The 18,909-nt window shown below is 29.2% G+C and overlaps 2 protein-coding genes across 4 annotated transcripts in view; one reads left to right on the top strand and one right to left on the bottom strand.

Moving 5' to 3' along the window:
- LOC107454946 (uncharacterized) overlaps positions 1–5,370 on the top strand; it is a 59,689-nt gene extending 54,319 nt beyond the window's left edge. For all 3 annotated transcript variants that reach the window (XM_043040942.3, XM_043040945.3, XM_043040943.3), the window contains one exon: positions 3,360–5,370. In XM_043040942.3, coding sequence (XP_042896876.2) covers positions 3,360–3,565 — 206 coding nt within the window. In that variant the 3' untranslated portion in view covers positions 3,566–5,370. The remainder of the gene's footprint in view (positions 1–3,359) is intronic.
- A 638-nt stretch (positions 5,371–6,008) lies between these two features.
- Positions 6,009–16,701, bottom strand: LOC107454960 (potassium channel subfamily K member 18). Its single transcript, XM_016072328.4, has 4 exons — positions 16,500–16,701; positions 13,959–14,391; positions 8,172–8,566; positions 6,009–7,185 (listed from the first exon to the last, which is right to left on the bottom strand). The coding sequence occupies exons 2-4, from the start codon at positions 14,374–14,376 to the stop codon at positions 6,568–6,570; spliced, it is 1,431 nt and encodes a 476-aa protein (XP_015927814.1). The 5' UTR covers positions 14,377–14,391; positions 16,500–16,701; the 3' UTR covers positions 6,009–6,567.
- Between the last annotated feature and the right edge of the window lie 2,208 nt (positions 16,702–18,909).

The following is an 18,909-nucleotide window of genomic DNA, read 5'->3' as shown; positions in this document are numbered from 1 at the left end:
TAATCTACTTTTGTGTTACTCGAAGGAAATAAATTATTTTATTGTCAGAACTACAATTGATTAGAGTAGGAAGCAGTATGAGCGTATCAACCAGCCGTCGGGTGGGATTCAAACTTGGGTAGTATGTATAAGAATTAAATATTCTCCTTCCCTTAACCACTACTTTTAACATGACAACTATAGTAATATATCATTACCTCTTGAACATTTAAGGTTTTGAATTGTTTGGGAGCCATATTAATCTTGCTCATTGTTAATCGCATAAGTATTTATCAAAAATGCTTGTTACGTACAAAGAGTACATTATTACTCCAATCTCTGGCGTTAAATATGAGAGTCACAATCAGTTTTACTACAAAAATGTTGAGCTAATGAAAAATAAGTGCTTTACTTTCTAATATCTCGGGGCATTCCTTAATTTATTTATAACAATATTAATTCAATTTTCTCCATATATAGAATATTATTTCTATATATGGAATTGTACGTGAAAATTGTATATTTAAATGGAGTAGCCTTAGTATACTAAAAAAAATTCTTTATCAATTATTTACTTATTATTAATATTATTTTTGATGAAGGTAACATATCTATTCAGTAAACCTTGATAAAAACACTGTTAAGATAAAATTTTAAAATAATATTTATTCGTAAATTTAAAATTTTAGCTAGTAATCTCTTTCCGCTACTTTTATAAATAAAATAAAAAGGATTTTTGAATTAAATATTTTTTCCTATTTACTGTATTTCTTAAAACAAATAAATTTTTAAGTCATGTTCAAACACATATATTTACATTTAAATTACTAGTAAAATGTTTCATTATTATTATTTTTTATCATCACACAAAAATTTATTACTTTCTATTTCTTTACAGCATTTAAAATATGGTATGCTATTTCTTTATTTCTGACTTTTATATTAAAACATAATTTTTTTTAAAATCATGTTTCTCATTAACTTTGATAAAAAAAACATCAAAATAAGTGTGCTTCATTTTAAATAAATAAAACAAGTAATTCCGAAAAAAATTTATCTTCTCACAGAATAAGCATGACAAGCTCACGGAAATAAAAATTTTTCTCCTTTTTTAAGAATAATAACCTCCCCAGACAAAAAATTAGTTCCTTCGGGGAATCATGTCATAAGATTCAAGTCACGGGTGAGTCTGTGGTTTCGAGTTGTTTTTCTTATTATGGACTAGGCCTACTCACTAGAGGAACTTCTTCCACGAAACAAGACTATATAGTGATCATCCAAAAAAATTTTTTAATATTTTAAATTATCACTATGTTGTAGTCTTTCAGCTTATATCTTTATGATGATCGAGTGCGAGATCGAGTTTGAAATCCATAGAAAATATATTTAATGTATTGAAAGATTGATCCAACATCCCCAGAGTAAGTGATTTAAACTGGATACCTGCGAAAAATTGGGAACTCATTGCCTAGCCAAACCAGGCCGCTATCAAGCCCAGAATGTGCCGGACTTACGTGATATTATGTGATACTTTTCATTATGACTCAAGGAAATTTCTAATTTTTTATATTTATAATATGCCGTCTTTAATCCATAGTAGTTTTTATTCTGCAATTAAAAAGTTCAATTTTCATTAAAGGAAAAGAAAATGAAGGAAATAAAAATGAAAATATGACCACCGAAGCCGACGTCTTCAGGGGGTACCGGCCTCGGTAGCCATAAAAACAAAACCATTTCTAATTGAGGGAGAAGCAAATGCCTAAATTAACTCCCTCAATACCCCGATGGTTTTGTATAGAAGTCCAGGAAAAAAGACATGCAATATAAATAACAAATTAAGAAAAGAAACTCAAACAAAGTCATCAGAAAAATAAAAACTCACATAGTCACAGGTCAAACATCAATTTCACAAGCAAGCCGAATGAAAAGAAAAAACTAAAACCTAAAGAAAACAACGCCCTCTATTACAATGCGCAGATGAAGAATAAAATGAAAAATGTCAAGAGAAAGAAATACGTAACAAATTAATAGAATGCTTAACTGGGGCTGCTCAGTTAAGACTTGAATTGCGCCCTGTTAAAGGAAAAAAAATATAAAAACCTAGAATTCTTCAATCATTTTTTTAATTAAAAAATTAACATTAAAAAAATTAAATCCGGAAATCAACTAAACTTTAAGATACTTTCAAAATCAATAACACTTGCCCTATAAATAATTATTTTAAGTCATAGCTTTTCTACTTCCCTTTTGAAAAAAATTAAAATGCAATTTTATTTTTAACAATTTCTTTCTTTTTTTAAATTCTATAAAGTAACTTACTAAATGCTGAAAAAATTTATTATTTATCTGAATTCAAAATTGCATCTTAATAATTAACATACAGCGAAAAAAGAATTTTGCAATACATTTAAGAAATATGCAATATTCTCATAAACTTTATCAGACCAGTTTAGAGTAGCAAATAGTGAAGATAGTCGAGCTAAGATGAGAAAAACAAAAATGATATCAAAAAACCTTTTTTTTTTAGTAAGATATAAACTTTTTAAAAGATTTTAATTATCGTTGAAGAAGTTTTTTTTTAAAAAAATAATTAACTAATTTTTGCGTAACATCTATAAAATTGTTGTAAAACAAAATAGTTGGAAAGTGTCACAAGAAAATTGAGTTCTTTAAAAGAATTGGCATCAAATAAAAAATCAACATATCAGAAAAGTACAACTTATTTTTATTATTTTACGAAAATGCTAATAGGCACATTCTGACAATAAAAGCCACGATGTAAACTGCTGATGATGCTTTTTTTTGCAAATTTTCTAATTGGGTATAATATAGCCTACGTCACAGGTTGCGTTGTTCCTACTAAATTTAACCCATGAACGGCATTTTCTGCGAGCCTAACTTCAAGCCACAAATAAACAAACGAAGTGTTCGATCGTTTAAATAGCTGCTCGCCAGATTTTATTGCATTATAAAGAAAAGTTATTGAAACTAAATACAACTAAATAAACAACAACAACTAAAACAAATAACAACAACTACTAATAACAATAACTAAATAAACAACAACTAAATTCCATTCGTTTAGCATTGCGTCATATGTTGTTCCTACTAAATCGAAGTAGTTGTGTTTTTTTCATATTATACCCAATTAAACTGTTTATTTAGGATCCGTCAGAGATATTTAGCCTCATAACAAAAGAATAATCACAAAATTATATATACATTTACAAATTCGTAGCAATATCATGCTTTATGATTGTAAATTCACTTAGACTGTTATCATTTTCCATTAATAGCATTAAGCACTTAATTTACAACCCACTATAAATGCAATCTGTCTTTTAGAATAACTTTTTAATATAATGATTGTTTTTCTATAGGAAAAAATCGAAGTAAATCTGTTGAGCCTAAAGCCATACCTACAGTTAGTAGAAAGGTTCAACAATTAGCGGACGGTACTTTTTACCTGGTGACAACTGTTTCTGGTGATACAGCTCTTCCTGGTGTCTACTCAGATTCGCCAGACACATCGAGTGAATTGAGTACACATAAGCCTGTCAAGCCCACTGGGGAATCTAACTGTTGAAGATCATAGCTGTGAGAGAATATCAGAGCATACAGCAATTGTTCAGAAGCGTTAGTCGGGGTCCTAGTTGATACTGGGGCTTAGTGATATTTATGATGCGCATTTAAAGAAAAATAACGCCAAGTTAAGAAAAAAATTATAAACGAAATCAGTTATGTTCTAAGAATTTTGTTATACTTGGTTTAATTGGTCACGTTAGTTGTTGTTTTTCGAATTTTGTTGCTTTTCGAATCCGGTCGACCTCCTTAAATGAGACTGATTTTTATGAAACTGATTTTGAACTAATCAGTACTTAGTAAGACACCTTTTGTAAATTTTTGTAATATATCCCTATTTTATGCTCCACTTAGAATTTAATCTTAAAATTTTGTTACACTTGTCTTTACTGGTCACTTTAGTGTACTATTTTGTTGTTATTTGAATGAGGTCGACCACAAGAATGAGACTGAATTTAATAAAACTGACTTTGGACTAATCAGTACTTATTAGGACAGCTTTGTAAATTTTTGTAATTTACTTTATTTTATGCTTGATTTAGAATTCCATTAAATTTTTTTAAAATTTTGTTACTGTTGGCTTTGCTGGTCACTTTAGTGTACTATTTTTTGTTATTTGAATGAGGTCGATTGAGACTGATTTTAATAAACTGACTTTGGACTAATCAGTACTTATTAGGACAGTTTTGTAAATTTTTGTAATATACTTTATTTTATGCTTGATTTAGAATTTCATTCAATTTTTTTCAAATTTTGTTACTGTTAGCTTTGCTGGTAAAAGGTTTGATTTTGTTTTTGCTTTAGATCTGGTCGACTTAAATTAGACTTCTTCAGCAAAACTGATTTTAACTAATCAGTAATTTATTAAAATAGCTTTTTTGTAAATTTGTGTAATATATCGTAATTTATGTTTGATTTAAAAAAAAGTGCGATTATTTGTACTTAAGATATTTATATTTGAAGTAGATGCAAATGATAAACATTTGGTGTGTCACTGTATTGAGAACTACTATGAAGTCAATTTTTTAGAAATATTTTACTATTTTTTAGTCAGATTTATTAGTACGTTTACTCCGTTGATCGGAATACATAAAATAAAGAGGAATTCTATTGAATTCTATTTTACACTAATACTTACTGCTGATAAAAGTGTTTGCTTTTTATACTGTACCATGTAAATGTTGAGATATTCTTTTCAGTATTTTTAACTTTTTAAAAACATGTAAATATTTCTGAAAAATTATACAATGATTAAATTTTTAACTTCGTTATGGATTATCAGGTTCTGGATTATCTGATCCCATTTTGATAATTCCTTATGCATCACGGTATTTTTCGTTTTACCTATAGAACTTCATAGCATAATTTATGCGGTAATAAATAAATGTACATACATATATTCACCCAGCTGACGATGAAAAACTTATTGTAAAAAAGAAAAAAGTCGAATAGTTTACTCATGAAAGCAATTATGTAAATAAAGAGATTCTTAGTGTATAAATTATTAAACTTTCGTTTATTTTCAATTCGAATCAATCACGTGTTTCCAGTAATTGTGCGTCAAATTTCTGAATCATAAAAAAATATTTTATTGTTATTTCTTTATTGGTTTACCAGAAAAAATGTGAAATCAAATGAATTTATGGAATTACTTTTAAAAAGTTAATTCAAGTACAGCTTTAAACCAAAGTCTTGTAATATTCTGAATTGTAAATTATATGCACAAAATTATATAACTACACGTTCAGCATTTTGATACTTTTGTATTTTTTATTTTGTTGCCTCAATAAATAAAATATTTCATCAGTGTTTGAAAAGTTTTATTTCAAATATAACAAAATTAAAACAGTTGCAATTTTATGACGGAACAATTTTTCATGTCTATTGTAAGCCTTGCTTAATATTGTATATAATATTGCTTTATGTTGCTAGCTATAATATTTTAAAATTATGAATTTATGTTGCTAGCACTGTTTGTTGCTATATAAATATTATTAATATTATATAAATATTAAATATTATAGCAGCATTTATGTTGCTATTATATTTAAATATTCTTGGTATATATAATTGTGTTTAATAATCGTATCTAAGTTTGATATGGAAATATAAGTACGTACACATATTATTATAAATATTTATAAGAATTATTATAAACTTTATTTATTTTAAGAACAGTAAGAATGCATTTAAACATATTAATTAGGCAATACGAATATGAAAAAGATAATAGAAATATTAAATAGATAATAGGAATATAAAATTGATAATATATAATTGTGTTTAGTACGAAATTGCATTTAATTCAAATAATTTTGAATACCAGAGTACAGATTTTTTTTAATAATAATGATGCCAAGATTGGTTTAAACACTTTGATAAAATGTATGTACCTAAAACGAATATGCATTCCACCATCAAAACTCATTAGAAATTAATATTTAATATTTGTAAAGTTTCGAAAAATATTTGAACAAACACAGAGATTTTTTAAATAAAAAATTTGATAATTGGGCTTTAAAAACATTATCTTCGATACAGATGGACGAATTACAGTTTCAAAAACAATTTAAAATGATTTCGTTATTACTACGAAATATCAGAAAAGGTCTAACGAAACATTGCTATACAAACGTTCAAATAATTCTTTCATAAAACTAAAATACAAAAACAAGTTTGTGAAAGTTCAACAAGTACACAAACAGGACTAGAGTTGCCGTACACTATAAAAAATTCCGGATCAAAGTAGGATATAAAGTACCTGCATCATCCGTAAAATCCATTTTTATAGTAAAATATTTTACCATAATATTTACAATTATACTGTTTCATAATATTTATTTAATTAGAGTGATTCAGGGATTTTAGGGGAATTAATGCTGTTAAAATTACGCTATATCAGATTTTTTGTTCCGTAATATGTTCTGGTAAAAATGGACTTTATTATAAAAAGTACCGGCACACCGAGTCCAGGTACTTTTACGGTGTACTGTGTATTAAAGTAGCTCATATTTCATCATCGTCGTCATCTTCATCTGACAAAATACCAATTCTTTTACCTATCGTTCGAACTGATTTAGTGACCTCTTCTTGTACTAAGTTAAAAGACATGGCTAAAAGGGCCATTCCAAAAAGTAGGTATAAAGAGCACAATCCTAAAGCCAACTGTGACTCCTCTGACAAAACTGCAGTTCCCGGCACCATGTCACCAAATCCTATTGTCGTCAAAGTTATGAAACAGAAATAGCAACTATCTGAATAGTCCCAACCCTCCCAGTACGAAAATAAAATGGCACCACCACAAATATACCCAACTACTATAGAAATACAAAGGGTGATGGGTACGCTAACTTCTTGCTCGTCGTCGTCTTTCTCGCTGCTGATTGTAGAAGTTGCCTCGAAGCTTAGTTCATCGTTCAAAGGTGTAAATGCAGACAGTGGTTCTTGAATTCTGTTGGTGACTGAAGTTGGTTGTCTAACTATGGTTCCACCAGACCGATAGGGCGAGGAATCGAGGGCGTTGTAGCGGTGCATTGGATGATCGGGAATGTCAGCACTTTCCATTGGGTGCAATGCGTACTTGTTGGATATTATTGGAACCGTGTATGCATCTGATACTTCAGCCTAGGAAAAGAAGAAAAATAATATTTATTTGACGAATTGAATGGTTTAATGTGAAACAATTACAAGTCGTAAGAAAGGCAGAGGAATTTTGGTTCAAAGGATTAAAAGGTACTTGTAAATATGGTACATTCTGTCATTGTTTCATAGGGTTTATTATTTCTGTTAATGGTTTGGAATTTTTTAATTTAATTATTTATATCGAAGCTAAAGTTACACTTCTTGGGGAAGCACTGAGATTCATTTTAGCGGTGATCCAAAAACGATATTGGTGTATGCACGTACAACACAACACTTGTAATCAAAAAGTCCCACAGTGGACTGATAGTCAAGAAATGATTCCCAGTGGATCATCGAAGTCAAAATTAAGCAACATGGCAGTGGTAAGTGTATGTGTGTGGGTGACTACTTCGAGCAGTTTGTGGAAGGACCTAGGGTGTTCGGTATCAATCCTCATTGAACTATTTTACCATAAAATGCTCGACTTCGTGGGCAGATCGTTGGACTACCAAAGCGGAGGAGCCATCCCCTCTACTGAGGATCAAAATTGTGATAGCTTGTCCTCGGATCATCCTTAGGGGTGTTAGCCAGACCGTCGTCAATATCCCATTGTGCAGCTCTAGTGCTACGTAAATAAAGTACCACAACTACTACTATTATTTGTATCGTAAAAACAAATGGAGGATCTATAAGTCAAAATCCCCGCCACTCTTCTCAACCTCTCTATCGTAATTATAATTAATGTGAGTACTAGGACATATCAGTTTGGAAAAACTAGAAGAAATTGTATTTGTTTCTACAGAATTAAAAATGTAAAATCATGAATATAGTTTTAAAATTTGCCAATAGTTTTAAAATTTGACTTTAATCTTTTCAGTGGTACAAGGAGAGAGTTTTCCTAGGTGATTATTTAATTGTTCATTAAAACCTTTGATTGCTCTTGAATGGAGTCACAAAAGAGATATTTCGAAAAATGCAAATCTTCTTACTTCTCTTGAAGTATGGTACTGGGCTTGTCTAGGCAGTGAATGGTGTAATGAACTAGAAGTAAGGTATCCCCTCTGTCTATCCATACTATTTAATTGACCATTATACGAACTGAGAGGGCTGAAAGGTTCCAAATCTCGTCCACCAATTGCCCCTTGAAGAGTTCTAGCTTCTGATGGATATCGACTAGATCTGTTGGATCGACTTCTTCTGTGATGATGGGTTTTTGGACTAGAACATAAATAGCAACACACTTTCCAATATATGAACTTAAAAGAATGAGCCATGGCATCTCCTATGTTTGAAAGGCACAAAAGAAGTAAAGGAATTCCCACAATGGCATATAAGATAGTCACTATCTTTCCCGTGTTTGTTTTTGGCGCGATGTTGCCATAACCTAAAATATAAATGTTGGATTAAATATATTTTCCGATAATTTTTATGTTACAAAATATGACCACAAATACTTAAATTGTAGTTCAGTATATATTCAAATCATTTCGCACTTTTTTGAGAAGTATAAATAACGAAAATACTAAATATTTGGGAGAGATATTAAATGTGGTAAACAATAAAGACGATAACCTCTTTAAGGGACTCCGAGGTTCTAATATGTACACACTAATTGGAATGCAGAAATACTAGTAGAAATGTTTTTAGACATGACTGAAGAGCTGAATGAAAGAACGTTTTAATGTTTCATTGTTACAAAACTTGAGATTCATCAATAAAAGATTCTATTAAACTATAATAGAGCATTGATTTAGACTGATTAACTGACGAATCATTAGATTTCTGCATCATTGGATGCAGGTACTAAAATTTACCAAGTACCTGCATTCATAGTCATGGAGTGACTTTGTTGTGAAAAAAGTTTCTAAGATTTCTAGATCTATGGATGCAGGTGCTAAATTTTCTTAGTACCTGCATCCTTATTCTTGGAGTGAGTTTGCAGTGGAAGAAGTTTCTAACAGTACTTCATTTCAAGCAATTTGCGACAACCTCAGAAAACCTACTTATTAAAATGTTAAGAGTGTGGGAGCTAAATTGCGAACAGTTCTAACAGGTGTTACAGATTTATAAATTTAGCCTATTGTAAGTTTACGGGCAAGAAATAAAGACAAGATTCTTTGACAACAATCTAACTGTTATAATCTATTTAAACTGTCGTAAAAAGAAGTAAATTGGTAAAAATTCATATCTCAAACTAAATAATTTGTTTGTATCACAGTCTAAGAGAAAAAATTTAGCTTCATATTCCGAATTCCGTTTCACATTACTAAATATATCTATTTGAATTGTAAAAAAAGTGAACTGGTAATACGTAGGTAATTCATAACTCAAACAAAATCAGTTGTTTGTATCACAGTCTAAGAGAAACAATTCATATACCAAGTTCGGTTTCGCTTTACTAAATTTAATCCATTTAAATTATTGTAAAAAAAGTGAACTGGTAATACGTAGGTAATTCATAACTCAAACAAAATCAGTTGTTTGTATCACAGTCTAAGAGAAACAATTCAGTTTCACATTACAAATTCCATTTCACATTACTAAATATGATCTATTTGAGTTGTAAAAGAAAGCGAATTGTTTATACGTAGGTAGTTCATAACTCAAACAAAATCAGGTGTTGGTATCACAGTCTAAGAGAAACAATTCATATACCAAATTCGGTTTTGCTTTAATAAATATAATATATTTAATTTATTGTAAAAGAAAGTGAACTAGTTATACGCAGGTAATTCATAACTCAAACAAAATCAGTTGTTTATATTCAGTCAAAGAGAAACAATTCATTTTCACATTCCAAATTCCATTTCACATTATCGATGATCGATTTGAATTGTATCTAAACTGTTGTAAATGCTAATGTGCCGGTAATATGAAAATAAAATATATGTTAGACGTAATACTTTGAATGTTTAAGGGAAACATTTCCTTGTCGAAATTCCAAAATTTGTTTCGTTTTACTAAATAAAATAAAAATAAAATTTAGTTCATACAAATGTACTGTCAATACGTATATGTCAAACTAAATCCTTTGAGTTTAAGAGAAATATTTCATAAAATTTGTATTTCATGTCTTATTACCGGAGTCCTTTTATATATATATTTGAGAACAGAAAACAAAACAGAAAAAAATGCTAATAAAAACTTCTGTTCTATACATTATTTTAATCAATCATCAGCGATGTATGTTTTGCATTTAAGAGCTGGCAGAACGAACACCAATTACAGTTATACAGTTTACAGGGATATTAGTTCTGCTAGAACATACGGAAGTTCTCCATTTTTTGATCTTACGAAAACTCCTCTCCATTCCTATCACAGAAGAGAAAAAAAAATTGTATATAAAGAAGAGGGCTTTGCTTAACAATATACCAAAACTACTTAGTGAGCGGTCAGTTAGAACGAATGATGAGATAAATTTCGTTTCATCGCCAGGTTAAACAATGGCTGTAATAAACACAGTTTCATATTTTAATAATACATTTAATGGAATGATTCGATTATGCAAATTTGCTCACAAAAGTGGTTATGCTGACGATAGAAATCAATGACGCGGAATTAAGCCTTTAAAATTGCCTGTTTTTAGAATGCAATAAGGAAAAATAAAATATTAAAATGAGAACTAGAAATAATGAAGAAAAACTATGCTAAGGAAATAATTATTCGTTTTGCAACTTCTTGTGCGTTTTCACAAATTTGTGCATATTTGTTTAAAATAAATAATAAAATATTTATGCATAAAGAACCATAAATACAAAATCAAAAGAAAAATTTAATAATAACCTTCCTTATGAACAAGTAAATATTTCATTAATGTAAAAGACGCGAAAAAATTTGACGCATATATTGGGATGTTCGGTAAATAATTTCGTTATTTCCTAACGGAGTACTTATTATATTTTTTTTCACAGCTAACTTCACACTTAAGCCACCTAATCATTATATAATTTGACAGCTGATGTAACTAGACTTTGCTTGTGAAAAAGTTCGTGTAGCAGTTTTTACCTGGTGCTCTTTTAAATATGGAAAGTGAACAGCAGAATATACGACGTATATTTTACTTTTTTACAATCGAAAAGATAAAAATTCTGTATTGACAGTACGTCAGTGCCAAAACTGGTTTGCAAAATTTCATTTTAGATCAAATAAGATGCAACACGCCAATTTAATCTGATGAAGACACAATAAATGCATTAATTAATGCAAACCGGTGAATAACTTTTTCATGATCATTTGAAAAGGCAATGTTTTAATCTCAAAGCTCGACACATGGATTCTTCTTGTTCTTATGAAAGAAATTTGAGCTATCGCGTTGATGTATGTGGTTAGTTTCTCAAACATCAAGAATTCATTTTTAAGCGTATTCTCACTGAGGGCGAGAAATGGGTTGTCTACAACAATTTTCTAACCACTACAAAAAAGTTTTTAGACTTTAAAAACATTACTTTAACCAAACATTTCCAGGAAGCCGCGATGGCTCAAGGAATAGACCGTTCGCCTTCCAATGAGGCGAACCGGGTTCGAATCCCAGTCGATACGAATTCCGCATCCGACTTGCACCAACCACAGAGCTGACGTGAAATATCCTCAGTGGTAGACGGATCATGTGTTAGAGTCCCCTTGCCGCCAGGCTAACCATGGGAGGTTCTCGTGGTCTTCCTCTTCATGGAACGCAAATGCGGGTTAGCTCCATCAAATAGTCCTCCACGAAGGCAAAATTTCTCCCAATACTCGATCCAGGAGTTCCCTTGTTTTCTGGATTGGGTTCAAAATTACAAGACTACCGAGTTGAACATTAACAGTCGTAAAATCCATAAAATTGAGTCTGTTATTAAGCGACGGTTATAAAATAAAATAAAAACATTTCCAGGATCAGTTTTTTTTTTTTTTTTTTTTTTTGCCAGCAAAGAACAATAATTTTGTTCGAGTAGAATCATGCCTCTGCCAGGGAGATGGCAAAAGGTAATGGAACAGAATAGGCAATATAAGATTCAATAAAATATTTATTCACTATAAGGAAATTGTCTTTCATTTTCGTAAAAAAAGGGAATTATTTTCTGAACACTGAAATATTATTTATTTATAGTATTTATTAATATTTGAATACTCTCTGGTATTATCATATGGCAAAGTATATGGGTAATCTAAGTTTTGATTCGTACGCTGACTATTAAATATGTTCTTCTAATGACCTAATGACCACAGTTGTGAAATAAATTGTACAAGTTTTGATAAAAGAACTGATAAATGAAATTTTTTGAAATTGAGTTATGATCAGTTTTTGTATTTTCTCAACAAGCATTTCATTCTTACAAGAGGAAAAATAAAGTAGCTGATTACTTTAGATTAGGAAACTACGAGATACATTTTGCCAGGATTCTTTATTTCTATCTTCAAACTTAAGAGATGTATAAAAATCTGTTTTTTTTTTCGTTATTAGGTATAATAAAGTATAAAATTATGCGCAATAAATTCAATAATTACAATTAGTCGTTAGTTGCTGTGAGAAGTTTAATCGTTAAGTAAGGGCAATTTAAAAATATTTATCATATCAATAAGTATTAAAACCATGATCGGAAAAAAGTAATTTCAAATAATGTACCTTATATTTCCAAGAATTTTGGTCTTAAATAATATTTTTCTATTTTTTTTAAAAGAATTTCAGCTTTTCTTAGATACATTAAATTTTGGACCCAACTGAGCTTGAACCTTCAAAAAAATTGAGATTTACATTTATGATAAAATAGAACTACTAATTATTTTCCAAATATTGCTTTACTAAGCTGTACCAACTGTACCATGGGTGTCGCTAATAAGTTAAAATAAATAATGCGGACGCCTTTTAAATAAAATCAATCAAATGAACTACAAGTTCTGCAGATGAATGACAACAAATATAAAACTTTAATCTTTTAATAACTAATAATTTAGCATCAAAAACGGATTCTAAAAATTATAATTCTAAATTGGGTATAATATAGCCTACGTCACAGGTTGTGTTGTTCCTACTAAATTTAACCCATGAACGGCATTTTCTGCGAGCCTAACTTCAAGCCACAAATAAACAAACGAAGTGTTCGATCGTTTAAATAGCTGCTCGCCAGATTTTATTGCATTATAAAGAAAAGTTAATGAAACTAAATACAACTAAATAAACACCAACAACTAAAACAAATAACAACAACTACTAATAACAATAACTAAATGAACAACTAAATTCCATTCGTTTAACATTGCGTCATATGTTGTTCCTACTAAATCGAAGTAGTTGTGTTTTTTTCATATTATACCCAATTACAACAAAAAAGAACAACAACAAAAAACTATCTCAGGTTGCCACGCAACCTAAAGTGAAATTTTAAAACAAATAAATCTAAAGAAAATTAAAGGTGGCGCTTCTGTCAAATATACATACGTTAATGACTTAAAATCTTAAACAATGGGTATAGGGATATGGAAAAAGTTTCCTTTTCCTTCAGATCTATGACGAAATTGAGGAAGTGGCCCCACAAATAAGTAGTGATGCCATTTATCCATAGGGTTCTGAGCCAAGGTGTAGTTTCAACCTTGCGGTGTTCTCTTGTCAAACGAAAGACGTACCCTCCTGGTAAAATTAATTCGCAATCCTGTCCAAATCAATGGCTGGCAAGCTTTGCTTGTCCAAGGGTCATTAGAAACAATAACAACAATACTATAATACTATAATTTGATTCTAAGTATTTTACGAAACAAACATTCCATCATTTTATCAGAAAAACTGAATCATGAAAACGTACCGATCGTTGTGATAACTATGACAGAATAGAGTAAAGCTCCAGAAAAAGACCACTGTTGCGTTGTAATATCATCATTGCCATCATAGCCATCCTTCTTCATAGCTTTCACTAAACTCATCTCATATTTCTTGAGTGTTGCCGTGGCATTTTCAAACCAGATACTCTCGTTGATAATTTCTCCACTTACAGTCAATAACCAAAGCTGTTCGATAAGATGTTCTTCCTCTTCCCTCATTTGAATCCTCTTCTGGCGCTCATTTTCAGCTTCAAGAGCCATGAAGGTGAAAGCTCCCATGACAGTGTAGCCGAAAACGAGGCTGCATAAGCCTATGTGCGAAAATATAAAGGTTGAGCCAGCACGGCAGTAGTAACGACACTTGGCGCATTTGGTCATATGATCAGTCTTGCGGAATGTCATGTTGGTCTTGAAAGCCTAAGCAAAAAAGAAACTATTACATTAAAACTAATAGATGGCTCTTTCATAAAATAGACGCTCTTTTCATAAAATAAAATATGAAACAATATGTTGGACAGTATAGTTTATAAAGCAAAATGCTATGAAGAACCGTTCAACTTTTATGTAAATTTTAATCCCTCAATGTATTTACTCGAAATTTTGTAAAAGGAATCAAAACGGAAACTTTATATTATTCAAAGTTACATATTTTATTTAAATTCTAAAATTTTATTAATTCAGTAAAAGTCCAAGTTAAAGAAAAGAACAAGAGGGGATGTTGTGATTTTCTTACTCAAGTGTAAGAAGAGACTTTGTGACTTGCTTATTTCTCGTCAGAAAAAATAAGCAACACAGAAAAGGGAAGAGAATGCGAGAGGAGGAGTTTAGAATTTCCAAAAATTTGCTTACGTAATATTCGTTCGTACAGCAAGAATCTATTAACAACCTTTCGTGCAATATTTTTATAACAAAAATTATTTTAGAATTAAAAATAGAAAAACAGTTCTCAACTGTTATGCTTGCTAGAAACCAGATATTATTTGAAACCTCTAAAATATCCTTCTTGTCATTTGCAATCATATTATGGATAAATACAAACTTATTAATCAGTTTATTGAGTAAAAAATTCTAAAATTAACACATTATTGAGATGATTTTCAAATTTTTAAATATAATTGTCAGATAAAACAGCATATTAAAAAAATATTTTATCAACCGATTATTTTGCAGCTGTAGTTTGTACATTGTAAAAACTTTTTTTCTACTATACGTTTGTAAATGGCATGGTATCAATATTCATATTTGTTATTATATGTATAGATATTATTATTACATGTATAGATAATGTTATAAAAAAATACCAAAGTTATGAAAATATAAAATTGAGTCATGAAAAACAAAATTGGTAAATTGAAAAAGAAAATTTAAAATTTTGCAATGGGATACATATGGAATGGATTATATATGGAAAAAACGAACATAGAACTATTTTTAATGCTTTGTATTCAAAGAATATGCAGTTTAATACTTAAAATTCAATAAAAAAAGTTTTTTGGTAATAAATTAATAAATAAATTAATAAGTAGGACGTTTTACGTTATTTTCTTACCAATTAGAAAATAATTCAGATTAGTTACATGAAAAGGCTAAGTATGAACATATTTTTTTAAAAAACTTTAGTTAGATTTATTTTTATAAAATGTGCGCAGAAGAAAAAAAAACTTTTGAGCATGTTTTAAAGAAATTTCAGCAAACTAATGTGGAAAAAAATTATCACTGATAACTACATAGTTAAAAAAAACCCTGTTCATACAGAAAAAAGAAGTTAAAAAAGAAATTTCAAATAATATAATTGAAAATTTTTTTTTCTCCATATTTAAAACAAAAATTCTTATACACTCTCCATTGCTCCATTGCTGTTATTGTAACAATATCAACTTATTACAACTACTATATTACTGAACATTTTGGGAAACATCAAAGAGTTATTTTAATTATAAGTAGACATCATACATAACAAAGTAAGAAAAACTGTTATTATATAGAAGCAATTATAATTTACAACGATAACCAGTTTTGGAAGTAAAATTATTATACTTCTACGTATAAACAATAACAACGATTCAAATTTTGATTATGTCTAATTTTGATTGCATGTTATGATGTAATCATGGTTAAAAGTAATAGGGATTACATGTTTAGATAATTAAATATACTCTTGTTGAGAAATATTATTGCTCTTTTTATTCTAACAAAAATTATTAACTCCAACTTTGATCTTAACATTATATTAGTGAATCGCAAATGAGATTTATTTTAAATGTATTAAGCTACACTAACAAGAGCTAGAAAAATTATAATTGATTACAAAGTATTATAATTTATACAATAAACTTTAGTAACATTATTCGAAGTAATCATTATACTTTTATAAATAATTATGATCTTTGATCTTATAACTACATCTAATTCGATCATATTTTATGGAGTAATCATGTTATAATATATTTTTGGTTAAATATAATCTTGATTACGAGTAAATTACTTTTGTAATCAATTATATTTTGTCAAAATTGAATACTTACCTCTCAGGTTGTTTAGAAAAATAATCTCATGGAGTTTTCAGTTATCAATAATATTATGTCAAAATCGCATTGACAATCTAAAAGTTATCTTGTGGAATATCCAAAACTAAAATCTCTTCCTGTATTAATATTAAAATTTAAACTTCCCGCCAAAAGCTATGGACAGCATGGTCTGTTCGAAACGGTTTCATTTTCGGTGACTAAAAGTTGTAAGTCCAAGACGGAAGATTTAATGTGTATTCCTCGAAATCTTCACTCTAAATTCGAAAGAAGAAATCTCGTCTTAGCTGGCGGAAGGCCCATTTGTCCGGGAAGATAGTGTTTTTCTTTCGTTTTTATTCCTGTTCTTTTCATTTACTGTTTGGTGTGTACGTCATTAGCTTTTTTACAGATATATTCTTAGTCCTAGACAAGGAGTTGTGTTTCTTATTTCGATGGGATGTGTCTTCTCCAGCAACATGCCGCTTTATGAGGTGATGTCACCAAAAATGCTGACGACTGTCTAAAAGCTTTATTCTATGAAAGGTCAAATACAAAGGATTGTTTCTTTTGTCATATTAATTAGCACTGCAACATCGATGTAATTATAGGCCAAACTACGCAACGTTTTTATACTTAATTAACAATTGCTACAAATACAATCTTCTTATATAATGTCATACAAGCAAGATACAATCATATAATTGCATACATTCATGTATTAACACTAGATTGCCTAAGGACAATCGCCTAATTTTGACTGCTTTTAATTTCAATTAGAAAAACAATGATGTATACAATTACACAATTTCTTAGAATTTCGTGACTTTTTGAACAACATATAATTTTTTTTAATGCTAATATTTACTAATAACTTGTTACATAACTGTAAATAATATAGAAAATGCTGAAGATTAATTTTAAGCAAATTATTAAAATTAAGCAATAACGCATTCACAATTTAGTCATTTTAAATGCTTTTTGGCAATATAGGTATATGCTGGTTTTCCGTCTTTCTAGTGTTAATTATGTAATTACAGTTGGCAATGACCATTAGCGCAAAAAATAGATTATTAATTTTAACGTATTTCAAAGGAAGTTTGTATGAAAAACACATGGTGGAAGTCACTGTATCACCGATTAGGAAATAATCAATTTCTTAAAACTTGGAATTCGGCAAATATTGAAACAATATTTTTTAAAATTGACTACCACCATCTCTTAAAATGCGGAAAACGAATTTTGAGAAATTATATCAGTTTTTTAAAATCATATGTTATTTCTATGTGAAGAAACACTGATTTTTATAATTTATTATTAAATATAATTAACATAATTATTTGACAATTATTTTTAAAAGCTGGAAATTTTCGTATTAAAAAAAAATAGAATTTTTTTTAAAACTAGTCATTTTTATAGCATTTTATTTTTTTTCTTTAGTTCTTACAATAACAATGCCCTTGTAAATTAAAACTGATTACTAATTTAGAACTTACTACTAAACTTAAAGAGTCTTGAGTTTTAGGGAACGTCTGTAAAAGGTGCTTTAATGATGATACCAATTTCTCATCTTGAAAGACCGAAAAATAAAAATACAATGTCTGAGCAACCTTAAGGGTTAATAAAACTAAATAGAATCTTCCAATTACGTAATCTTTTTCGGTAAACGAAAAATACTTCATTTTGGTATATTTCATATTTTTCCTTCTTATTATTCATTTATTTATTTATTTTCTCATTATAACACTGTTCCTAGAAAACAGACCTGAAAAATTATTTAAAAATCACAAATCTCGTATAAGTTTCATGAATGGGATAAGTGTCTTTTTATGGGGGGTATCTCCCCCAAAAAATTCAATGGGGGCTTTTAATAATAATAAATACATCTACGTCAATATATAAATATATTTTTTTTTAAAAAATATTTAAATGAATTTCCGTTAATTAGATTACTAAGAAAACTGTGAAATTGCATATTATTTATGACATTTCAACATGAAAAATAAAGAAAAAGGTCTACTTCGTCTATTGTTTACATAGCTATGCATCATGAACAAAAGATAGTTCTACACACTAAGAAACTACTGGTATAAAATGAGTTTCCTAAAATAATATAAAATACCGTTTCCTTTCTTTTAATTATATAAACTTATACGTAAAAATGTGGAAACAAGCAAATTTTTGCAAATGGTCCAAAAATTAGAGAGTCGAAATAAGTGAAATTATATATTAAAATACATTAAACTATGATATATGAAGACAGATTTATCTATAGCTATGGTAACAAAAACTTAATAGCACGAACTTACGACCATGAATTAAATAGGCATTACTGCAAGATAGACTGAAAATGATGTAGAAAAACCGCACTTGAGGAATATATAATTTATAGTATGAAACCTTCCCCTGTAGGCAATGCAAATCTCTAACA

This window comes from Parasteatoda tepidariorum, chromosome 2, assembly GCF_982258835.1.
Source record: "Parasteatoda tepidariorum strain Cologne lab strain chromosome 2, Ptep-v5.0, whole genome shotgun sequence".
Classification (NCBI taxonomy): domain Eukaryota; kingdom Metazoa; phylum Arthropoda; class Arachnida; order Araneae; family Theridiidae; genus Parasteatoda; species Parasteatoda tepidariorum.
The sequence above is the reverse complement of the archived record's forward strand: the minus strand, read 5'-3'. Positions and strand labels throughout refer to the sequence as shown.